The 21,206-nt window shown below is 36.8% G+C and overlaps 2 protein-coding genes across 4 annotated transcripts; one reads left to right on the top strand and one right to left on the bottom strand.

Annotated features, from left to right (window-relative positions):
• Nucleotides 1–1,191: 1,191 nt before the first annotated feature.
• On the top strand, nucleotides 1,192–7,936 carry LOC103428837 (uncharacterized). 2 transcript variants are annotated; one of them, XM_017330678.3, is made up of 12 exons: nucleotides 1,192–1,601; nucleotides 2,131–2,252; nucleotides 2,357–2,511; nucleotides 2,783–2,933; nucleotides 4,265–4,287; nucleotides 4,646–4,721; nucleotides 4,802–5,059; nucleotides 5,796–6,053; nucleotides 6,557–6,655; nucleotides 6,751–6,801; nucleotides 7,091–7,178; nucleotides 7,428–7,936. In XM_017330678.3, exons 1-12 carry the CDS (start codon nucleotides 1,418–1,420, stop codon nucleotides 7,544–7,546), a joined length of 1,584 nt encoding a protein of 527 aa, XP_017186167.3. In that variant the 5' UTR covers nucleotides 1,192–1,417; the 3' UTR covers nucleotides 7,547–7,936. The 2 variants fall into 2 exon arrangements, with proteins under 2 accessions (XP_017186167.3, XP_017186172.3); XM_017330683.3 differs by having other exon boundaries at nucleotides 1,200–1,601; nucleotides 5,796–5,990.
• Nucleotides 7,937–17,011: 9,075 nt separating this feature from the next.
• Nucleotides 17,012–20,966, bottom strand: LOC103427296 (protein METABOLIC NETWORK MODULATOR 1-like). 2 transcript variants are annotated; one of them, XM_008365362.4, is made up of 3 exons: nucleotides 20,675–20,966; nucleotides 17,450–18,679; nucleotides 17,012–17,298 (listed from the first exon to the last, which is right to left on the bottom strand). In XM_008365362.4, exons 2-3 carry the CDS (start codon nucleotides 18,626–18,628, stop codon nucleotides 17,173–17,175), a joined length of 1,305 nt encoding a protein of 434 aa, XP_008363584.3. In that variant the 5' UTR covers nucleotides 18,629–18,679; nucleotides 20,675–20,966; the 3' UTR covers nucleotides 17,012–17,172. The 2 variants fall into 2 exon arrangements, with proteins under 2 accessions (XP_008363584.3, XP_008363585.3); XM_008365363.4 differs by having other exon boundaries at nucleotides 17,012–17,289; nucleotides 20,675–20,960.
• Between the last annotated feature and the right edge of the window lie 240 nt (nucleotides 20,967–21,206).

Below are 21,206 nucleotides of genomic sequence, written 5' to 3'. Positions count from 1 at the left end.
ACAGGCCGGAAAAAGTGAGTGTGATTAATATATTTAGCTCATATAAGAATCACGCTCTTTACATTAGACCGCAAAATTTGAGTGTGATACTTATAAATTGTTGCGTTCTAAAGTTTTACTCTCACAATTATAAATTCATATGTGTAGCAATAGTGTTATAAGTATCAAATTTATGCTACATCATTTTTATATAGAAGTATCAAATTCTCTCAAACTAAGCCAGCATCACCACCTTAGGCTCCACCATTTGTACCACCATCTCACCCCTACACATCCTCATTTCCACTACCACCCCTACCAACCTTGGCTGCCACCACCAGCTTCGTCGTTATGATTTTAGCAACCAAAAAAAACAAAAAATGCAACCGAATCATGGGTTTTTATCTAATTTTGGTTAGGTGTGATTCTTTCCAAACCATCTCAGCTTTTCGGTACAAAGATTATGTTGGAATTCATCACTAAAGCAGGTTTACTCTTATAAGCGATGTCCATGCTCTTTGTTTTGATGTCTGTTGAGAATGAGTTGAAGAACCCTATATTTTTTTTCAAGTTGTATTGCTAAAGTTTTTTTTTTTTTGAACAAAATATTGCTAAGTATTATTGCTTTTAAATAATACTAGTACATGCCTACACATAAAGTTTGTGTGAAAATGTTTACCGTACTTTTTTAAATTAAAGAAGAGAGGAAAAAAGTGAGAGAGAACCTAAGAGTGGGGAGAGAGGCGGAGAGGTTTGTTTTTTATTTTTAATTAGAGATAATAAAATCAGTTATAAGTGATGATTTACAACAAAACAAATAAAAATAAATTTTATGTTACTGTTCATAATAAATTTTTTTTTTTTGGTGATAGAAGATAAAAATGTATTGTCACCATCTTTTAATTGAAAAAGAGAGTTTCATTAATATATAGTTTAGATTAATATTAAGAGAAACACAAAAAAGAATTAAAATAAAAATCAGTTATAAAGTGATGATGATTTACAACAAAAAAAATAAAAATAAATTTTATGTTACTGTTCATAATTTTTTTTCATCTTTTAATTGAAAAAGAGAGTTTCATTAATATATAGTTTAGATTAATATTAAGAGAAACACAAAAAAGAATTAAAATAAAATAAAAAACATTTGGAAAAAAAAAAAACAAACACAAAACTTGGGAGCATAGATAGTGAGGGATAAAAAATGAAAAAGAAGAAACAAAAAAGAAGGGAATTTCTTAAATATTGGTATCATTACAAAACAGAGACACAAGCGCACAAGAAAGCGATATTCCTATTTCGAATTCCCTGGCGGCAGCTTCATCAGATCTCTTCCCCTGCCCCTCGTTATCGAACCTCCAAAATCTGACTGCAACCAGACACGGAGAAGGCCAAAACTTCCTGGGTTGGATCGGAAAAAGACAGAGAAAATAGAAAAATGGGTTGCAGAAACAGAGATTTCACAGACGACGAGACTGTCTCTTCGTCCTCTTCTTCTTCGCTAAGCGAGGCCTTGCTCTTTGCCACCATGTGCATCATTGGCCTCCCAGTTGATGTCCACGTCAAGGACGGTTCTGTGTATTCTGGAATCTTCTACACTGCCTCTGTGGAGACTGAGTACGGTGCGTTTCTGTTCTATTGAGCTTTTGTTTTCCTTTCAATGCGTTTTTGAAAATGGTGAATTTTTTAAAACTGCTTCGGAATTTTCAATATTAAGCTCAACTGTATCTGGGTTTTCGTTTTCTTGAGTGGTTATTGTGATCCTGTTGTGTTTGGGATGGAAAGGATAAGATGGTATTTGATCTGGGTTGTTTTATTGGGTTTCTCCGGTTTATAGCGGGTTTTGTTCATGATTGCTTCTGATTTTCATCGAGCAAGGGTGAATTATTGAGAATGCGCAGGAGGATAGAAAAGTTGGAATTTTGGCTGTGAGATTTAGTTGTTATATTGGATTTGGAAAGACTGGATCCTTTTGTCTAACCGCTGAGTATGTGGCGTTCGTGCTCTTTAATTAGATTATCCGGCAGTTTAATTCTGAATACACACGGTTGGTGTGTTATAAACTTACAATTATCCGTCTCTCTCACACACAAGCACTCAAGGCACATGATTCTAAGCAAGATTTATTGAGTCAGTTTTTGTCTTGTTTAGGTATTGTTTTGAAGAAAGCCAGGATGACCAAAAAGGGGAAGAGTGATGCTAATGTGGGAAATGGGGCACTGATCGAGACTCTTGTGATTCGCTCCAGTGACCTTGTCCAAGTTGTTGCTATGGTATGTAATTCATTTCATTCCTCTTTTTTCTTTTCTTTTTTTTGTTTCAGAATCAACTTAAGCAATCTGTCTTAGTTAAATGTGGCTCTTTGTACATCGTTCAGGGAGTTTTGCTTCCAGCTGATGGTATTACTGGAAATATAGCTAGCGACGAAACTGAAGCTGTTATGGATACTGTTTCTTCTGATGTGTGCTCAAAGAATGATGGAAAGAAGTCAATTGATTCTTCCACAAATAAGAAGAAAATGGATGGTTTTAGGTATTTTCTGAGTGTTGAACTTGTATGTACAATTATCTGCACTAAGTTCTGACTCTAAATTTTGGGGATCAAAGAAGTTTTTTGTTAGTTCGTTTCAACTGAAAATATCAAGAGTTTTTCAGCATAGCAACTGATTGTACTGGCAGATAGCTTGTGCTATTGCTTGTTTTACCTGCTGGAACAGATACTGTTACATAAATACGCACCTCAGTTATTATTGTAAATTCAATTTTGTGTAAAGTTATGTATTCATAATTACCTATGTAAGCAGGGGTCCAATGCAAAATGGAAATGGCCTTGCTCATGGTGTTGCCCCAAAGAGAGCTGTAAAGGAGCATGAAGGGAGGAAATTTCCACTGAAACATGCTGTAAATGCCCTGGAAGTTAAAAATGGAAAAATGGATGGGATAAACTTGTCAGAGGTAACTATTTTCTATATGCATAGTTCTATCTATATACTTTATAAGCTTAGTTTATTTCTTATTAAGTCATATATTACTATTCCATATCTTTTACGAGCTTGTTTTTCATTTTATAGAAAATAAGGAAAAATCCTATAATCTATTGAAGGGAGCAAAAACATGGCCAACTTTAGCACTCTAATTATATGCAGAAAAAGCACTGTGAAAGGAAAAACTAAAATAGAAATTGGGTATGAAATAAAATCAAGAACACCTAAAAATGCAACAACGTTGCATAAAATGAATTCAATTGATCTGTGGCAGTTGACACGTCATAAAAATGAAAGCAGAATGCTTATTCACCATTTCAGTGAGCCTTCCTGCAAAAGCCCTTTTCTTTTTCTCCTAGTGATTTATAGCTTTAATAAAACTGGCAAAATCTTGTAAACATCAAAGAGGATAAAAAGAAAAGCTAAACTGTAGAGTTTAAAAACTGGTTGGCGTAAAATTAAATGATTTACTTTCTGCTTCCCTCATAAGAATTTTAGCACCCCCTTATGGCTATCACTGCACCAGATTCTTTGTTTTTAGAAACTTATTTGAAGAAGCAGTCGATATAATAAATAGTTAGTGGATATAATCAATTTCTACGTAAAAAGTTAAAAATGGTGAGCAATTGACCAAATTTTTATTTTAATATTATAGCTCTCCCTATCATATTTGAATTTTTCTTCACCACTAGAGAATCCTAAGTTCTTAACACACTGGTAGAACTCAACACAGATTGGAAGGTTGTGATTGCAGGGATTTGAACCCTGATCACGCCTTCTTAACACTTTTGCTGTTGGGGGCCTATGTCGTTTGCAAGTATAATGTTCCTAACTTCACACACTTTCTCATTGCAACTTAAAGATATTCTTAATGTTGGAGGCTACTAAAAAATGTTTTCCAAATAATCCATGTACTCTTTGAGCTACTCCCGAATTCACCTTAAGTTGCATGCGGTGCCTGCTCTCTGTGCACTGTGTAGGGTGACTTAAAATTCCACAATAATGGGCATTGTGCTGATTAGACCAACCAAATCATACCAACGACTCTATACAATGAACAGTGTGGTTGCTTTACCACTATTTTCAAACACTTAAATTGTTAGGATGGACCAACAAATATTTTTCTATTCTAACATGAGTTAAATGCATCACATTTAAAAAGAATCTCTAAGTACATGAGTTGAAATGGCATTAGAATATCTTATATAGGTCCATGATGCCGAGTATGTGTTTTTTTATGGACGCAAGTTGTATAAAGCATTTTCAGGTTTTTATTACAACTTTATTTTTTTTCCAATGCAGATTAAAGAAGCCCCTAATGGGAGGTATGGGTTCTATTCTTATTTCTGTTAATATTATTTCATACTTGGGGAGTGACACTTTGGGTGCTAAAGCTCTCTGCCTTGACACTGGTATCAGGAGTGTTCACGTGCTGATAAAACTCTACCAGCTGTTATGGCATGGAGTTTAGCTATTCATATCCAATTTGGATAATCTCCTATATCTGTGACACAGAAACATGGTTGCCGGCATGGTTGCTCTCTGTGTCCAACACTATCATACTATCATACATTAATTGCTATCTGTGCTCAACACTATCATATTATCATACAATAATTACTTTTGCGTACTGTCTGCTATTATTTTCTTTTAATCATCAGGCTCTGGTCAATTTTTTGGCAGACAGGTTGAAGATGATGGGTCCTCAGGGAAACAGGATGATTTCAAACAGAAACATGAGTTTTATAGGGAAGAAAGTGTATGTAAAGATAACCTCTGCCAAGATTGTTCTCACATTGTAATCATGTTATACGATAATAGTGCAAATTTTTTATGCAGGCTGATAAAGTTCATGATACAAAGATCCCATCCAAGTTATTGCCTCACGGAGTATCTCATGATCCTGCTACTGTAATTGTTAATACAGAAAATCAATGTTGTGAAAGGACAACTTCAGCGGACATTTCATCTGGTGTTGTTTCTTCAAGCGTCACAACTTCATTGAATCCGGCCGTGGATGTTTCATATGGCCATCTGGTGGCAACTTCAACTGAAATGGTCCCTCCTCAGGGTTCAGAATTTACTAGAAGTACCAAGGTAAAACTACCATTGGATGAACCATGTTCAATTCATCTTGAATTATCAATTGATTTCATATTGGTTCAGTATATATGTTTTGGGACAAAATTGTTTCATATTCTTAACTTAGAATGGTTGACCATCTGTTTATGCTTCTATTTATGCACCACACGTTGGGCCACTAAGGGCTGGTTTGGTATTGCTGTGCTTTGAAAAAAAGTTGCTGTGAGAATAAGCGGCTGTGAAATAAATCAACAGAGTGTTTGGTAAACTTTTTTGTAAAAGTGCTTTTGGAAAAAAAAGCAGTCTGATAGTGGGTCTTTTCATTAAAGGAGCACTGTAGCTCCGTGTGCTTTGAAAAAAAACCAGTTTTCCAAAGCTGCAAATAGCAGCTTCAGCTTTTTCCTTTGATTTCAGCTTATTCTCACATCAGCTTCCAAAATAAGCCCTTTTTTTTCAGTTTACCAAACACCTAAAACCCTCACAGCTTTTTTTCATAGGTGCTTTTTTTTTAAGCACCTCACTCCCAAACCACCCCTAAGAACCTTGTGTTAATTCTGTTGGTAGTTGTGTTATCATAGATTATGGTTTTTGTGGCCTAATACTATGGAAACCTTAATGCCTGGCGATCCCAAGTCCAACTACTCTAGTTAATATATCGGGTGACATAAATAAGTTTTTAGAAATTCATGATGTGTATGCTATTTACATAACCAAGTTGATAACATTAATATTATTTGGCATTTTTTCTTAGGAATTTAAGCTCAACCCAGGAGCAAAAACATTCTCACCATCGTTTACGAAGGCCACGACATCAACCCCTCCCCCATTGCCAACAGTGGGAAGCATGGGTTATCTACCAAACAACTCCCCCATGGTACCTGTTGCTGCTGCTCAGCCAGGCGTTGGATCAAATCCTTTTGCATCTCGTACCTCTCTACCTTTTAAGGTGGTCCCCATTAATAATTTCACAAATGGAAATGGTGGCAGTGGCTCTCAATTTTCACAACCTGTATGTATTGTAGTCATTATCGAATTCATATGGTTATTATATGATACTAATGTAAGCTTTCCTTGTAAATAGTTGCAATTGGCAAAGTTACCGTGTGTTCATATGTGCATACATATATAAAGGCTCAGCTTCACTCACTTGAAGCTCACCACCAATATAAGTGTGTGTGTTCTCCAGTTTACTGACTAGTGGAAACGAAAATCCACTCACCAATTGTTTGATCAAGTTGATATTTATTTTGAAAAGAAAAGTACACAATATCTTTTTGAATATCAGCAGTTGTTTGATCCAAAGGTTGGTGAGCGTGGATTTAATGCTTGTTGGTGAGTAGGAGATTGATGAGTCTATGCATAGATGTATGTTTGTGTTTTGTTAAACTAACAAAGGTTTAAAGCACGGTACATGTCTTGTTAAAATAAATAGAAATATTGAATACATAATATATGACAGAGGTGTTGTGGCACTAGTTAGGATTGATCTTAGGTTGTTTTTTCTGATTATAGATTGTTGGACACGTGGGGAGCAGGGCACAGACGCTTAGGTATGCTGGTCAGTATCCTGTTCAGGCTGCACCTCCCTATGTTCATCCCAATTCTCAAGCTGTAAGTAATTGAAGGATATTAATACCATCTGTATGTCAACTTCTTTTGAGCAGTTACATTTTTTTACTCCCTTTTTCTGATTCACTAACCCTCAGGTTATGGTTGGACGATTCGGGCAGCTTGTATACGTGCATCCAGTTTCTCAAGTAAGATACTATGGCATACGAAAACTCCTATGATTAAAGCTGTCTTTTGATATGATTTCTTTCGTTAATCAAGTTTGAAGTGGTAACTCCATGCTTTTTAGGACTGGCATTGAGTTTGTATTTGACTAAGACATACCTGTTGGTTGTTGATACATTCTACTGGCATGAGTCCCAACATTCTTTGAAATGAAATAACAATGATAGTGAAAGACAACAAAATATGACTTTCATGATGGTTTTTGTATCTTTTATTTACAATTGTTTAATCTGCCTTCCTTTTTTATTGAAGGATTTGGTGCAGGGTGCAACGGCAATCTCACCACTGTCTGCTCGTCCTGTGTTGACTCCACATCAGGTCCAGTTTCCCAAGCACCAAGGTATGAGCTAGTTATTACGTTTACGATGAATCTTAATTGAACAAGGAAGGAAACAAAAATTTGGTGAAGTAAAGAATCATTGTGATGACTATTTGACTAAATTATTGGTTATGCTCCATACGTAATGAAAAGAAAACCAAGTATCTAAATTCTTAGAAAAAGGAAAACTGAGTAATAAAATTATAGTATTTTGTTTTGCGAATTCTTTAACTGTCATGATCAAGGATTCGTTTCTCGGTTTTAATGCAGGAACTGCACCAAACCAAGCTTTTCAGCTCTGTGTTCCTCCACCGTCTATGGCCACAGGACAGCAGCCTTTCCCCAATACCAAGTCACATCCCATTTTTGCGACCTCCCTTCCCTTCTAATCGTCTCATTGAAGTCCCAGGATCTAATGATCTCGCTCGCCCCAACCCCAGATTTTGGTGAAAATGTTTCTTCGACTAATTACCTCCGCCAGGGGTTCTTTTTCCCATATTCATATTATAGATTTTGAAAATTTTGGCCTTAAATTCTTTCAACCTGCATTCATTCATTGTGTTATTTTCTGTACCTTAAAGTTGAGAGAACTTTTGCAAAAGGGTTTGCTAAAGGAAGTGAAGCTTACATTGTTTTTTTCGAAATGTAGTGAACTTTTCCTGCACGAAAAGGGAGGGAGTTTCGTGGTTTTTGCTTCCATTTGAACAATTTTGGACAATAGAGTGACTTGTAAATTATTCAAACAACCAATGTTTGTATTTCTTCGTTTGATTTTGAAATTTCACATCCCTCTGCTGATGCATGTTTTTATTCTATATCTGTTACGATGATTAAAAAAATATGGACTGCACGACGTTGGTGTGGGTTTTACGTACGTGGAGTTGAAGAGGGGGTCGGAGGGTTTGCCAGAGAAGGCAGGGAGGGAGACGGGGTGAGGAGGAAGTGGTCGAGGGAATGCGATCACACATGTCAAAGAATCCTGCTTCATTCGACCGGGAGGGCCTCAACAAGGCCCGGAAGCTTGCGGATTCGCCCAAAAATCCTCATCGTTTCAAATTTCTATGGAACTATTTGGTATCTTATTCGAAAATTTTCATCATTTCTCAAAATATTTTTTGAAAAAAAATTCTTTAAAACTAATAAACTTGATTGGTATGCGATTTAAAATTTTTAAATCTTATGACTTAAACTGGATAAAGAGATCCAAAAAGAGGGTTGTAGGAGAGGGAGAAAGAGGAGAGAGGAAAAAAGAAAGTAAGAGATGATTGGAGGAAAGAGAAAGAAGAGAGAGGATTGGAGGAGATAGAGAGGAAGAGGAGTGAGAGAAAGAACCGAGAGAATGAAGAGAGCGGATTGAAGGAGAGACGAAAAAGGTAAAAAAAAAAGGTAAAAACTGTTTACTACCATCATGTTTCGTGGTTTTCAACATTTAGTACATCAAGTTTTTTTCGTCTCAAATTCATACCTAAAGTGTAAATTTTGGGACAATCTCATACATCCGTTAGTCAAACTGTTCAATCTCCCGTTAACTGTGACGTGGCGCCCATGTGGACACTGACTTGGCGTCACATGTCATCCACATTTTTTTTTTCCTTCTTCTTCCTCCGACTGCAACTTTTTTTTTTCTTCCTCCTTCTCCTTCTTCCTTCCTCCTTCTTCCCTCCCCTTCTTCCCCTTCTTCCTTCTTCTTCCTTCTCCTTCTCCTTCTTCTTCTTCTTCCTTCGAATCTAGGGAAGTTTTTTTTTTTCTCCTTCTTCCTTCTCCTTCCTCCTTCTTCCTTCCTCTTCTTCTTCTTCTTCTTCTTCTTCCTCCGAATCTGCCCAGATTCAGTTTTTTTTTTTTTTCTTTTTTTTTTCTTTCTTCTTCCTCCTCCTTCTTCCTCCTCCGATTGCAACTTTTTTTTTTCTTCCTCCTTCTTCTCCTTCTTCCTTCCCCTTCTTCCTTCTTCTTCTTCTTCCTCCGAATCTGGGGAAGATGAAGGTTTTTTTTTTTTTTTTTTGAGGAAGATGAAGAAGAAGAAGGAGAAGAAGGGGAAGGAAGAAGGAGGAAGGAAAAAAAAAAGTTGCAATCGGAGGAAGAAGAAGGAAGAAAAAAAAAAAAAAAAAACTGAATCTGGGCAGATTCGGAGGAAGAAGAAGAGGAAGAAAGAAGGAGGAAGAAGAAGAAGAAGAAGAAAAAAAAAACTTCCCTAGATTCGGAGGAAGAAGAAGAAGAAGGAAAATGAGAAGGAAGAAGAAGGAAGAAGGGGAAGAAGGGGAAGGGGGAAGGAAGAAGGAGAAAGAGGAAAAAAAAAAGTTGCAGTCGGAGGAAGAAGAAGAAGGAAGAAGAAAGAAGAAGAAAAAAAAAACGTGGATGACACGTGGCGCCCAGTCAGTGTCCACATGGGCGCCACATCACATTTTACGGGAGAGTTAACAGTTTGACTAATGGATGTATGAGATTGTCCCAAAATTTACACTTTAGGTATGAATCTGAGACGAAAAAAACTTGATGTACTAAATGTTGAAAACCACGAAACATGAGGGTAGTAAACAGTCTTTTACCCAAAAAAAAAAGAGGGGAGAGAAAGAAGAAAAGAGAGAGACAGATTTGGAGTGAGATGGGAGGAGGAGGGAGAGAAAAGAAATGAGTGAGTTTATAGAAATTTTATTTGAACTCATCTTACATCTTTCTACACTCAACTTACTCCCTTTCACCCATATTTTTTTTAATTAAAGAATTAATATCTCTTTAAACCCAAATTTATTACCTAAACTACCCTCTCAAATCCAATTCAAAATGTAAAGTTATCTTTACACTCATTCCCTTTATAAAATAACATCTCTAAGGCTCACTCCAACCCTGACCTAAAACCTAAATTTCCCCTTCCTCCCCCAAAACTCAACCCAACCCATGGCCTAAAATTCATCCTGGGGCCAAATATCGACCCAAGTTTAGGCCACAAATTGGAGTGGACCCCACAAGGTGAGACTGAAACCGGGGCTATGAAGACCACACCCCAAAACCCAGTCGCCCACGCGATGCAAACGCCAGGCATCCCTGCCAGCCGAGCCCACCCACGTGGGGTTGTCCCCCCGAGTGTCAGCCATTTATGTAGCCCAACAGCTACTTTTTTTCGATCCAACGACTGGATTTAAATGGGCCGTTGGTTAATCCAACGGTCCAGGTTCAAATTATATTTTTTTTAATTTTATATTTATATATTTATTGAATCCAACGGCTTAGATCGAATATAATCAAATCTAACGGTCCAAATTTAAATCCAACAGCTAAAATAATTTTAAAAAATTATTTAACTCAAAATTCACCCAAAAACTCTATAAATACCTATGTATTTATTCAAATATCCACACAAAACTCACTTTTCTCCTACAATTCTTCCAATTTTTCTTTCTACCATTTGTATTAAGTTTATGTGGTTTATTAAATATCGTTTGTATTAAGTTTATGTGGTTTATCATGATTTTCATGTATTGATTTAGTGATTTTTCAAAATTTATCATAATTTAAATATTTTTAGGTTAAAATGTTCATAAAATTAATTTAGGATAGTCAACATAATTTTTTTTAAAGTTAATTTAAAAAAAATAGCCTAAATTCATTCTTTAATAAATTTGGGGCTAAAATTTTAGGTCATAAGGGTTGGAGCAGAAAAGCTGTTTCTGGGCTAAAACCTAAATTTTATGGGCTAAATATTTTTAGGTTTTAGGTTAGGGTTGGAGATGGTCTAACTGAATGTTTTTTTTTCTTCAAAGAGGCGTCCATTGCCCCTGTATAATTGCATATGACTAGCATTTCCGTGGATTTTTTTTTCTTCTGCTTCCAAACCCATCCATAGACTTAAGATCCAAGAGATCCTTCCATAGATTTGAATTTGCCAGAGAATGCGATGCAAGCTCCAGTTCAATCCATCACTTTGCCAGAAAAAACATTTGACCTTGATGCTTTGGTTTGGATGGAGACATGCCACCCGCTAGTGAGTGGTCAAGGTTTATGAGGTTGGGCAAACGTTATTTGCACCAAGAATCAAGTATATGTCTTTGCACTACTAATCAAAAGTCCATGCATGGTGTTTTGGGGGCAGACAGACGGTAGAGAAAAACAAATACAATATAATATAATAAGTATGAAATTTAATCCAAAGAAGAAGCAAACAAACAAAATATCCATAAATCGAGTCATACCTTAGTTGTAGGATTCAAAACTTCAAAATCACTATCCATCAATAAAAAAAGCTTGTTTTTCTCTATCAGAACTATTAGAGTTTTAGTTGGAATGGACGTAGGATAAACAAAGGGTAATGCTAGGGTTTAATTATAGTGTCTTGGTTTATAGAGAAATTTGAGTTTTATTATTAATTTCATTTTGTACTTAATAGTGATTATGCAATAGGGTAAAATAGACAATTAACATTTAAAATTTAAGTTGGGTGTAGAAAAAAGTTACATGGGTTTAAATAAAATTTCCAGTGAATTTAAGTTTAAAAACTCTAAAAACTCATTTTTTGTGTTTTTAGGAAATAAACTATATTTTTGAGTTAGTTTTGAATTCAGTTTTTGAAAATAGTCATACTAAACAAGTTTTTATGGCCTAAAACTTGAAAATTGTTTTTGAGTTTAAAAAGTTGGATTCAAGTAGACTACCAAATAGGCCTTAAAATTTTTGCTCCACACGGTAATTTTAAATTTCTGTGTTTATAAATCTAAAAAAGGAAATTGATTTTGTCCAAATTTCAAGTTTTTGTTTCACACGACGATTTTAAATTTATGTGTTTATGAATCAAAAAAAAAATTGACTTTGTCCAAATTTTCAATTTAGTTTTCTTATCCAAATAGAGGGTTATAGCATGGGTGGGGTATTATTTATTTATTTTTCAGTCAAACAATAGATTTGCCGGGTGTTAATTTCCAAAAAATAAAAATGAGGTGGGTGTTTTATTTATTTAAACTTTTTTTGGGGTTACATTAGCTGAATTAGGACACTTGCATCACACCATGAGGCGATGCACATATTATTTCCCCCAGTTGCGAAATTGCGAATAAAGTATCTTGAACATATAAACTCAAAGATCGGAATCACTCATTTTTTTAATTATTATTTGAAAATTATTCATACAAAAATTCATCCAAATCGGAAATCGTTTAATCATCCAAACATATCAAATAAATGAATAGTTCTTCATGAATATGTTACTTGGTACTCACATCATTTATTTGTTCAAGACATTCGAATGATTCAATTCAATGATCTCCGATTCAAATGATTTTTGGTAGGGGTGATCTTCAAATAAAAATTAAGAAATTAAACGGTTTCGATTATAAAATTTGTACGGTAATACATTATTTTTACGGGAGCAAATAAGCTCATCCGTTCAAAGGGGGAATGCAAGTATATATTATCCACAAAATTATCAGTAGTCTTGAGTTTTCCAAATCTAAACAGATTTCTTATATATAATTGAAACCCTAATGTATATAGAAGTTTACTCGGAATCAAATTGCATGCTAATTACATGGAAATGATTGAGAGGCGGTGCCCTAATATGCATCTATATATATTGGAGGGCAACCAAGCAACTCGCTCACATAAACCCACTTCGCTGCGATCCAAGGAATCCCTTTAAACCCCCAAACAAACTTTCTTCTCCTCCATAATATAATAAACCCTACTACGTACGTGCCATCTCTCTCAGCAGCCCTCCCGAGAAATATATTTCATCTTGTCAAGAACGTCCAAGGAAAACCTAGTTATACCTACCTTATGCATGGCACCTTCTAATAACTTTCCCGTGGGTTACAAGTTTCATCCAAGAGACGAAGAGTTAGTGGAATATTATCTGTATAACAAGGTTCGTGGAATCGTGGTGTACCGTTTAGGGATGAGCATGTTATTCCTGAGATCGATCTATATGGTAGCATGGAGGCAAGAGATATATGGAATAACAATGGCGGACAAAATTTAGAAAAGGATGAAGACCTTTATTTCTTCACCAAGCTGAAGCCAGCCAGCGCCAAGGGTGCGGGTTCCCGCATAGCTTGCACGATAGGGTCTGGGACATGGAAAGGCGAGAACTCAGGGACCAAAGTCGAAGATCGTAAGACTGGGAAGACGATAGGTTTCTTGAAAAGGTTTCAATACAGGAATACTAAATTTCGTCAAGAAAGCGATTGCTGGATTATGCACGAGTTTAGCCTTGACCCTAAACTGGTCAAGCACATTAAATCAAGTTCAACTAGTCGTCAGAATAATGATGAATATGTAGTCTGCCGGATTCGAAAGAATTGTGACAGAAAGAGAAAGGCGGATGATCGGGATCATGATCGCGAGGAGGCTCGAGTGGTTCAATCCAATAGAAACAAGATTCAAAGGCTATCAGAGAATATTGATGAATCTTATGTGGCTCCCATGTCTTCTGAGGTTAATGTTGATCACTACAATCAGCAGCAGCAGCAGCAGCAGCAGACTAATATTAATGCAACTAGTACTAGTAGTAGTATTGCTGTGACTAATGTGGATCAGCCACAGTACTCCTATCATGAGCCAGCACAGTACTATGAGGTTATTAATCAATATGATATTCCACTGCAGCAGGAGCAGACAACTACTACTATCGATCATGCGAACGTTACAAACTTGCCGACTGGGCTCACTGAGCAGCAACGCTACTTTGTTACACAAGACCGAACTGTGGCTTCTTCATCACTAGCTATGCCAGACAATCAACAGCAGCAAATGCACTTGCCACAATACTACCATGATCCACAAGAACCAATGACACCAATGACGGCTATGGCGAGGCCATATGATTTCATTGCAGAAGCAGCATGTCTTTCCCAACCAAATTCTATTGCAGACCCAACTATGGCATCCTCACTAGGCATGGCTAGACAAGAAGATTACCTTCAGCACAATGGTTTTGTGAATAATGCTTCGACGGACACGCCACAATATTACTACTCCAGTACACAAGACCCAAGTAGTGGTACTGACTCAATATGATCCGCCGCAGACTGGTACGACTGGTTTCGCTGATCAAGCACACTACTTTGTAGCCGATCCCACTACGGCTTCTTCACCAACTAGTCCCTCCAATCTTGATCAGAAATCAACGATAAGGATCAAAATTCACTTCTTAACTGTTGAATTTTTTATGTGTATTTCATATCAAAACAATTACAAGATGAAACATTATATAGGAAAAGAAAGAGAACATAAGCCTAACTTGCCTAATTTGCCTAATTTCCTAACTTGCCTAACTTGCCTAATTTACACAAAGAAGGTTGACTAGCCTAACTTCACTAGTCATCCAACATGTTTATTTCATGCATGCATTTTAACAAAAGATATGACTTGCATGCATTCCAACACTCCCCCTCAAGCTGGATCGAGGGGATTCCTTGAGCCAAGCTTGGACAGAATGCGCATGAACTGAACCGTAGGAAGAGGTTTAGTAAAAATAATGCTTTGCTTCTTGCTGCGCCATGTTACCAAATTCCCACTTGAAATGGCTTCGTGCCGCAAACAAACAGTAATGGCTTCGTGCCGCAAACAAACAAACTTGAAATGGCTTCGTGCCGCAAACAAACAGTAATGGCTTCGTGCCACAAACTTGAACAACGTTAGGTAGAGCTAAAGCATCCATCGAGCTCTCAGCTTCATAATGTTCTCCAGCCATCTTGGCTTAGAGTAAATGTTCTCCAGCCATCTTGGCTTAGAGTAAAAGTTCTCCAGCCATCTTGGCTTAGAGTAAAAGTTCTCCAGCCATCTTGGCTTAGAGTAAATGTTCTCCAGCCATCTTGGCTTAGAGTAAAAGTTCTCCAGCAATCTTGGCTTAGAGTAAAAGAAACTTAGCAGAAACGATCAACAGAGCATCCATCGAGCACTCAGCTTCATAATGTTCTCCAGCCATCTTGGCTTAGAGTAAAAGAAACTTAGCGGAAACGATCAACAGAGCCAGGAATTTCGAGTTCCTGCTCTGATACCATGTTGAATTTTTTATGTGTATTTCATATCAAAACAATTACAAGATGAAACATTATATAGAAAAAGAAAGAGAACATAAGCCTAACTTGCCTAATTTGCCTAATTTCCTAACTTGCCTAACTTGCCTAATTTACACAAAGAAGGTTGACTAGCCTAACTTCACTAGTCATCCAACATGTTTATTTCATGCATGCATTTTAACAAAAGATATGACTTGCATGCATTCCAACATTAACCTTGACTACACCCAATTTTATGATTGTGATGGTGATGACATCATGATAGACTTGGACGACCTTTGGAACAATATGGATCAACCTGCTGCTGTTCTTTAATTCTGTTGTTGTAATTTGTAGATTTACATTTGAACAGTATCAACGATCATATTGTTTACACTACGATTCCTGATGTCTTACTTCATATACAACATTTAATTTGTTCGTAATCCATAGCTCTCTTGGAATTTTTTTCCATTGTTTATATATGCATGCATGCAATCTTGTTTTTGTCAAATCTGCTTCATTTTTTTCCATTTTTTAGATGTGTGTATATATGTTATATAAACCTGGGTACCATAATCTGATGGTTGGTTTATTGGTTAGAATTAGGTTAGGCTTATGGAACAAAAGGGCACCAATTTTTGAAGGTGAATTTGTGTAGCAAGTGTTGTTGTTGACCTAGACACAATTAAGGAAACCCTTTGAAGCTCTTCTAATTTTGAACGTTGAGAAGTATCACTAGTCAAAGAGTTAATCGGTATACCCAAAAAAGTTTCAAAAAATGGTAAAAAAGTTGGACAATCAAATTCAATTGCGTTATATATCATGTTGATTGACCAAAAAAATGGTCAGCATGTTGGACTTTGTTGCATATCTACTTGGTCCTGGTAATGGAAATTGTAAACCAGTTGAAAATACAAGTTCCACAATTTAACGAATCTAATTCTTTGTCTCATATTTGCTCACTTCGGTATAGTACCACCATATAATTGCACATGGCCAGTTGGTCTAGCGGCATCCGGTTTTTACCTAATTAAAGGTCTCAATTTTGACTCACACGGATGCAAAGAAAAGTGAGTCTACAAAATTATGACTCGTTGTGGATTGTTATGTGGATCAACAATTGATTGAAAAAGTATATCTGTAATATCGTATCGTTTGTTAAAAGGAAAAGAAAAAAGAAAAGAAAACTAAATACTACCAAGTAGCTATCCTTTTCCATAGTACGTAAATTGTACGACCAGACAAAGGATATAAACTTGACCAACTTCCCTAACAGAAGCTCTGAATTCCTTCGGTTGGAAACAGAGGAACAACAGAATATTCAGAAATCCCAGGTTTACTTGTCCCCTTTGTTCAGTTGTTTAGCTTTCAACCATGTCCTGGACTATTGTAAATATCGTATCATTTGTTAAAAGGAAAAGAAAAAAGAAAAGAAAACCAAATAGTAGCTATCCTTTTCCATACTACGTAAATTGCAAGACCAGACAAGGGATAATATAAACTTGACCAACTTCCATAACGAATGCTCTGAATTCCTTCAGTTGGAAACAGAGGAACAACAGAATATTCTGAAATCCCAGGCTTACTTGTCCCCTTGTTTAGTTGTTTAGCTTTCAACCATGTCCTGGATTATTGGTCGTGCCGGCTTGGTCTGGATTTTTACCTTGTCTTTTCCAAGCCGGAATTTTCTCTGGCCTCCAGAGTATTGAGATACTTCCAAGTTTTTTAACTGTTAAATCTTTGTTTCACAATGACTAAGATCTAACAGTTAAAGAACCCGAGAGTATCTCATACAGAACACCACAAAACAAATTATCATTCTTAAATAAACTATAAAATGCGTAAAAACAAATCTTCCACAGCTCCTAATTTAAGAAAACAACCCTTCTATGTACTTATTATCCAACATCCTTCGTTTAAAAACACAATCTTTCCACACACTGGTCTGATTACCACATCATGCAATGGTGTCCATCACCATAGCATGTACACAGTATCCATACGAGGTGGCAACCATAAAAGCAAACACTTCATGCCTCGGAAGGTTTTCTTGAACGATCGGATTCTTCACCTCCGAGCGCAGTTTGGCTTGGTTCATCCGACTTCACTCTCGAAGCTGTGGTTGACTCACTTTCCCTCATGCTTTCCTGCAAAACCTTGTTGATTTTCCAGCCAAAAGAAGAAGAAGAATAAAAAATAAAAAAATAAAAAAAAAACTTGTTGAGATGTTTAGAATCAATGTACATGTTCGGATAATAAGTTAACTACTATTGCATAAGGATATGTGTAATAGACGAGTCCCTTTACCTGCAACAGCTCAGACATTTTTCCATTTCTGTTGTCCTCCGGGGGATTTGAATGTGGCACAGAGTGGTCTTTAGGCTGTATGGCTTGCAGAGGTTCAATTACTAGAGGCTGATTCATATCGTCCTCCAGCTCACTGCCAGTTGACTTGCTACCCTCAATGTCTATCTCAGTTGAATGTAAGGGGGCATGTGCGGGGGCTTGTGAGGGTGTATCAATCCTCTTAACTACCTCGGTAACCAGTTTTTCAAAAGGTATATTTGGGAGTCTCGTTGATTTGGCTTCTGCCTTCAGCATCTCTGTCGATGGTTGATTACAAGTACCATTCTCATTTTGTCCACCTTCGAAGACCAACGATTGATTTCCAACTGTCGGAATCTGGTTGGTAGATATCGACCCATTTGATGGAGGAACCGAAGGAACCTGCTTAACTATTGAAGTTGTCAGATCTGAAGATTGGTTTGCAACTTCATTGGTGAGTGGCACCCGGTTGGTGCGTATGGACCCATTAGTCGGAGGAGCACCTGGAGCAACAGAATTTGGTAAACCAGTGAGTGGTACCCCTTCAGATAAATTTCGAGGTTGCAGTATAACAGGCAACAAGTTGCCTCTGGACAGTAGTGGGTTAGCAGTTTGGGGTGCCACTGGAACCATATGTTTGCGTTTTGATGTTACATGATTAACAGATCGAATGGCGTCTCTAGAACGAGGGCTCGAACCATGGAAATGAGAGATCTCAGCTGGATTTGGAATCACATTTCGCCTTATCATTTGAACATCTGGGGCCACATCATTCTCCGCTGAAACAGGAACGTAACGTCCAGGCTTGAAGATGACACCCCTCAAAGTGGTGGGAGAGTTGCCAACCCTAACACTAAGTAGATATCCTCCATCAAATGTTGCATCAATGACACCAGAAACTACTGTTCCGACCATGACATCAGCTGCACCATTAGTGGGAGCTCGACGATGGGGCTGGTATCCATTCCTCCCTAAAAACCCAGGAGGAGCAGAAGGAACACCATTACCAGCATTTTCCCCCATATTCAGATTTGGAGTGTTTGTCACATGAGCATTCTCTTCCAGATCTAGTTTGGGATATTTCCGTGGACGGCCACGTTTTCGCTTCATGGGGATACTTGACGAGCCATCAGGGGTGTTCCCTTGATCCGATTGGCTCATCTTCAGGCACTTTTAACAAACTCTCGTCCTCTTCCCCGAAATTTTCCCACCCTACAGCAAGAGGAAGGCTTTAAAGTGAGTTTAAATGAGAAAATTGATATGGAACATGATATTTGAATTTACATGTCAATGATATATTGGATTCAAACTGAAATCATGTTCATATTCACCAATACTTCCAGACTCCTCAAAATTATTAAGCTGGATACTTAACTTTAGGAAGTAAACTAACCTCCACAAGCTACAAGCCAGCTACTAATAGCTTAAAATTTCACCATATCAAATAAAATTAACGAAAACAAAAACGTTAACCACAACTATAATTAGTCTTGAGCTATAGAAGCTAAAACTTAACCACAATCTGTAAATTCACATAATTTCATAATCGTGATTCTGAAGATATAGTAAACTTCCAAACCAGAAAGGAAACAAATGTTTACAAAAGATACTGGATAATAAATGAAAAATCCATGTGGTATGTACTTGTGCATTACTTGCAAGTAACACTAAGCCCAATAAGAAATTCTAACTGAAATGGAAAACTGAAGAGCAAGGGAACTTTTATAAGGAAACCATGGATAATGAGTTGATTTTCATGGGTTGATTTCTTCCTTTGACTACACAATTATCAGAGACGCGCTCTACCACGGGGCTAAAAGCTTTCTGTGGGACTCCCGCTGGGTCCATTCTTCAACCTAGAGAAACCCCACCCTTTTCTCTCCTTTTTCACGAATGCATGTTTGACTTATTTTCCTGGTTAAGTTTTGGGGGTTTTCGGACAAGCAGAGGTAGGACACCAAACACAAACGTGTGTTTTACTCAGCACTTAGTTTTCAGTCTGCCTTTGGTTTTGTCTATCTTTATACTTCTCCACCAAATGGTGAATAAGAAGTAATCTGAAACTCTAGGAAACCAACTCTGAGACCACTTCTTAGGACGTACAACTGCAAACTGAGATTCAAAAGAATCATCACTTTGAAATTCATACCAGAATAATTACACGAACGAGAAAGAAAATGTTACGAGCAAGTGCTTTGGACTAGACTCTACATTCACCAGTATAAGAGACAGTTGAGGTTTAATCGTATAACTCAACATTCCGTCATAAACAACTTCTATAGTTCTCAAAATTCCCATAGCTTGGTTTAAATTCAAATGTCCCTCATAAGTTATGTGTGTAATGCCCTTGTACAGAACAGGGTAGCCGCAGCTAACCTCCCGTGCACCAAGTCAAGCAACAAACGAAACCATTTACCAATTACGATTTTTGGACAAACCCGCTTCCTAATTACTGAAATCGACTGTTTTAGAATCAACAAACAACTACAATGAACAAGCATGATCGCAAAATGTCATCAGAAAGACAACAAATTAAATAGGCCAACGCAAATATAAGCCACACAACAGATGCTAGTGAACCAAACTGCATAATTATATCGACATTGATTGATACAAGTCACTCAACTCAAAACTGGGACACAAAAAATAGGCACACCAGAAGCAACAAACAAATTAAAATCCAGGCAACACAAGCTTTTCCATCCTTATTTTTCACCTTCAAATTTCAAGCTTCCAGCATACAAGCACAAAAGCTGAATACAGCGGGCCATAGAATTGTAATATGGAATATGTAATTTCAAAATAATATTGAAATTTAACCCCAAAATTTCATAAAGATTATATTTTATTTTTTATTTAACAAAAAGCTAATATTTAACTTATTCATAAATGGAGTCAATAAAAGCAAATAACTCCACTCACCTAAACAACCACACTTCCGTATTTATTCATTTTCTCTGTTTTTTTTTTTTTTTTTTTTTTGGTTGAATTCCTACACAACAGCAACTCAGAAGATAGATAAACCAAATTAAAAGTTTTAATTTTTATTGATACCCAATAAAACATAGAGATTAAAAATTAATTTGCAATTAAACCCAAGGAAAAGTTTTGAGCTTTGATTAGACTTAAGTAAACCCAAGTAAAACAAAAAAAAAAATCAAAGCTGAGCTAGGGACTGAGAGAGATTGGGGAAGAAAGTGGCAGTACCTTCTCCAAGTGTTGCAACGACGTCGTCGAACAGAGAACAAAAGCTTCACTGGTCGTTGATATCTGGGAATCTTGAGGTTTTGGGTTTTGGGCCAGGCGGAAGGGACGAGGTGGGGACCGGGTAAAAAATATGCTACCAGAGAAACAGAAGTATGAGTTCGGAGAAAATGTCACTTTCGATGCTGAAGTTAATATAATTAATTAATTAATGTGTGATTTGGCCATATGTTACATTGTAAGATGTAAACGGTGCGGTGACACATAAGATAAAAGTGGGTTGTTGCTTGTTCTTATCCCTCACTAATTCTCACATTTTCTTATAAAAGTTTTGAATTTGAATTTGAATTTGAATTTGAATTTGATCAACTTAAATGACTTATCTTAGAACTAAACAAAGTCTCACGATTGACTCGCCTATTGTAAAGTTTGGAAAGACCCATATGGCCGCTCATGCACAAAACATCTAAATTACGATGAGTGTGACGTTCACCTTCTACGTGTTGTTAAAGCATTAATAAAAGTATATATAGTC

The sequence above is a fragment of the Malus domestica genome, chromosome 03 (genome assembly GCF_042453785.1).
Source record: "Malus domestica chromosome 03, GDT2T_hap1".
In the NCBI taxonomy this organism is placed as follows: domain Eukaryota; kingdom Viridiplantae; phylum Streptophyta; class Magnoliopsida; order Rosales; family Rosaceae; genus Malus; species Malus domestica.
The sequence above is the reverse complement of the archived record's forward strand: the minus strand, read 5'-3'. Positions and strand labels throughout refer to the sequence as shown.

Coding starts and splice junctions, on each gene's coding strand:
- LOC103427296 (XM_008365362.4), bottom strand. CDS start 18,628: ATGAGCCAATCGGATCAAGGGAACACCCCTGATGGCTCGTCAAGTATC. Junction 17,299..17,449: donor AAATGTCTGAGCTGTTGCAG/GTAAAGGGACTC, acceptor AAAATCAACAAG/GTTTTGCAGGAAAGCATGAG.
- LOC103428837 (XM_017330678.3), top strand. CDS start 1,418: ATGGGTTGCAGAAACAGAGATTTCACAGACGACGAGACTGTCTCTTCG. Junction 4,722..4,801: donor AGTTTTATAGGGAAGAAAGT/GTATGTAAAGAT, acceptor TTTTTTATGCAG/GCTGATAAAGTTCATGATAC. Junction 6,656..6,750: donor TTCATCCCAATTCTCAAGCT/GTAAGTAATTGA, acceptor ACTAACCCTCAG/GTTATGGTTGGACGATTCGG.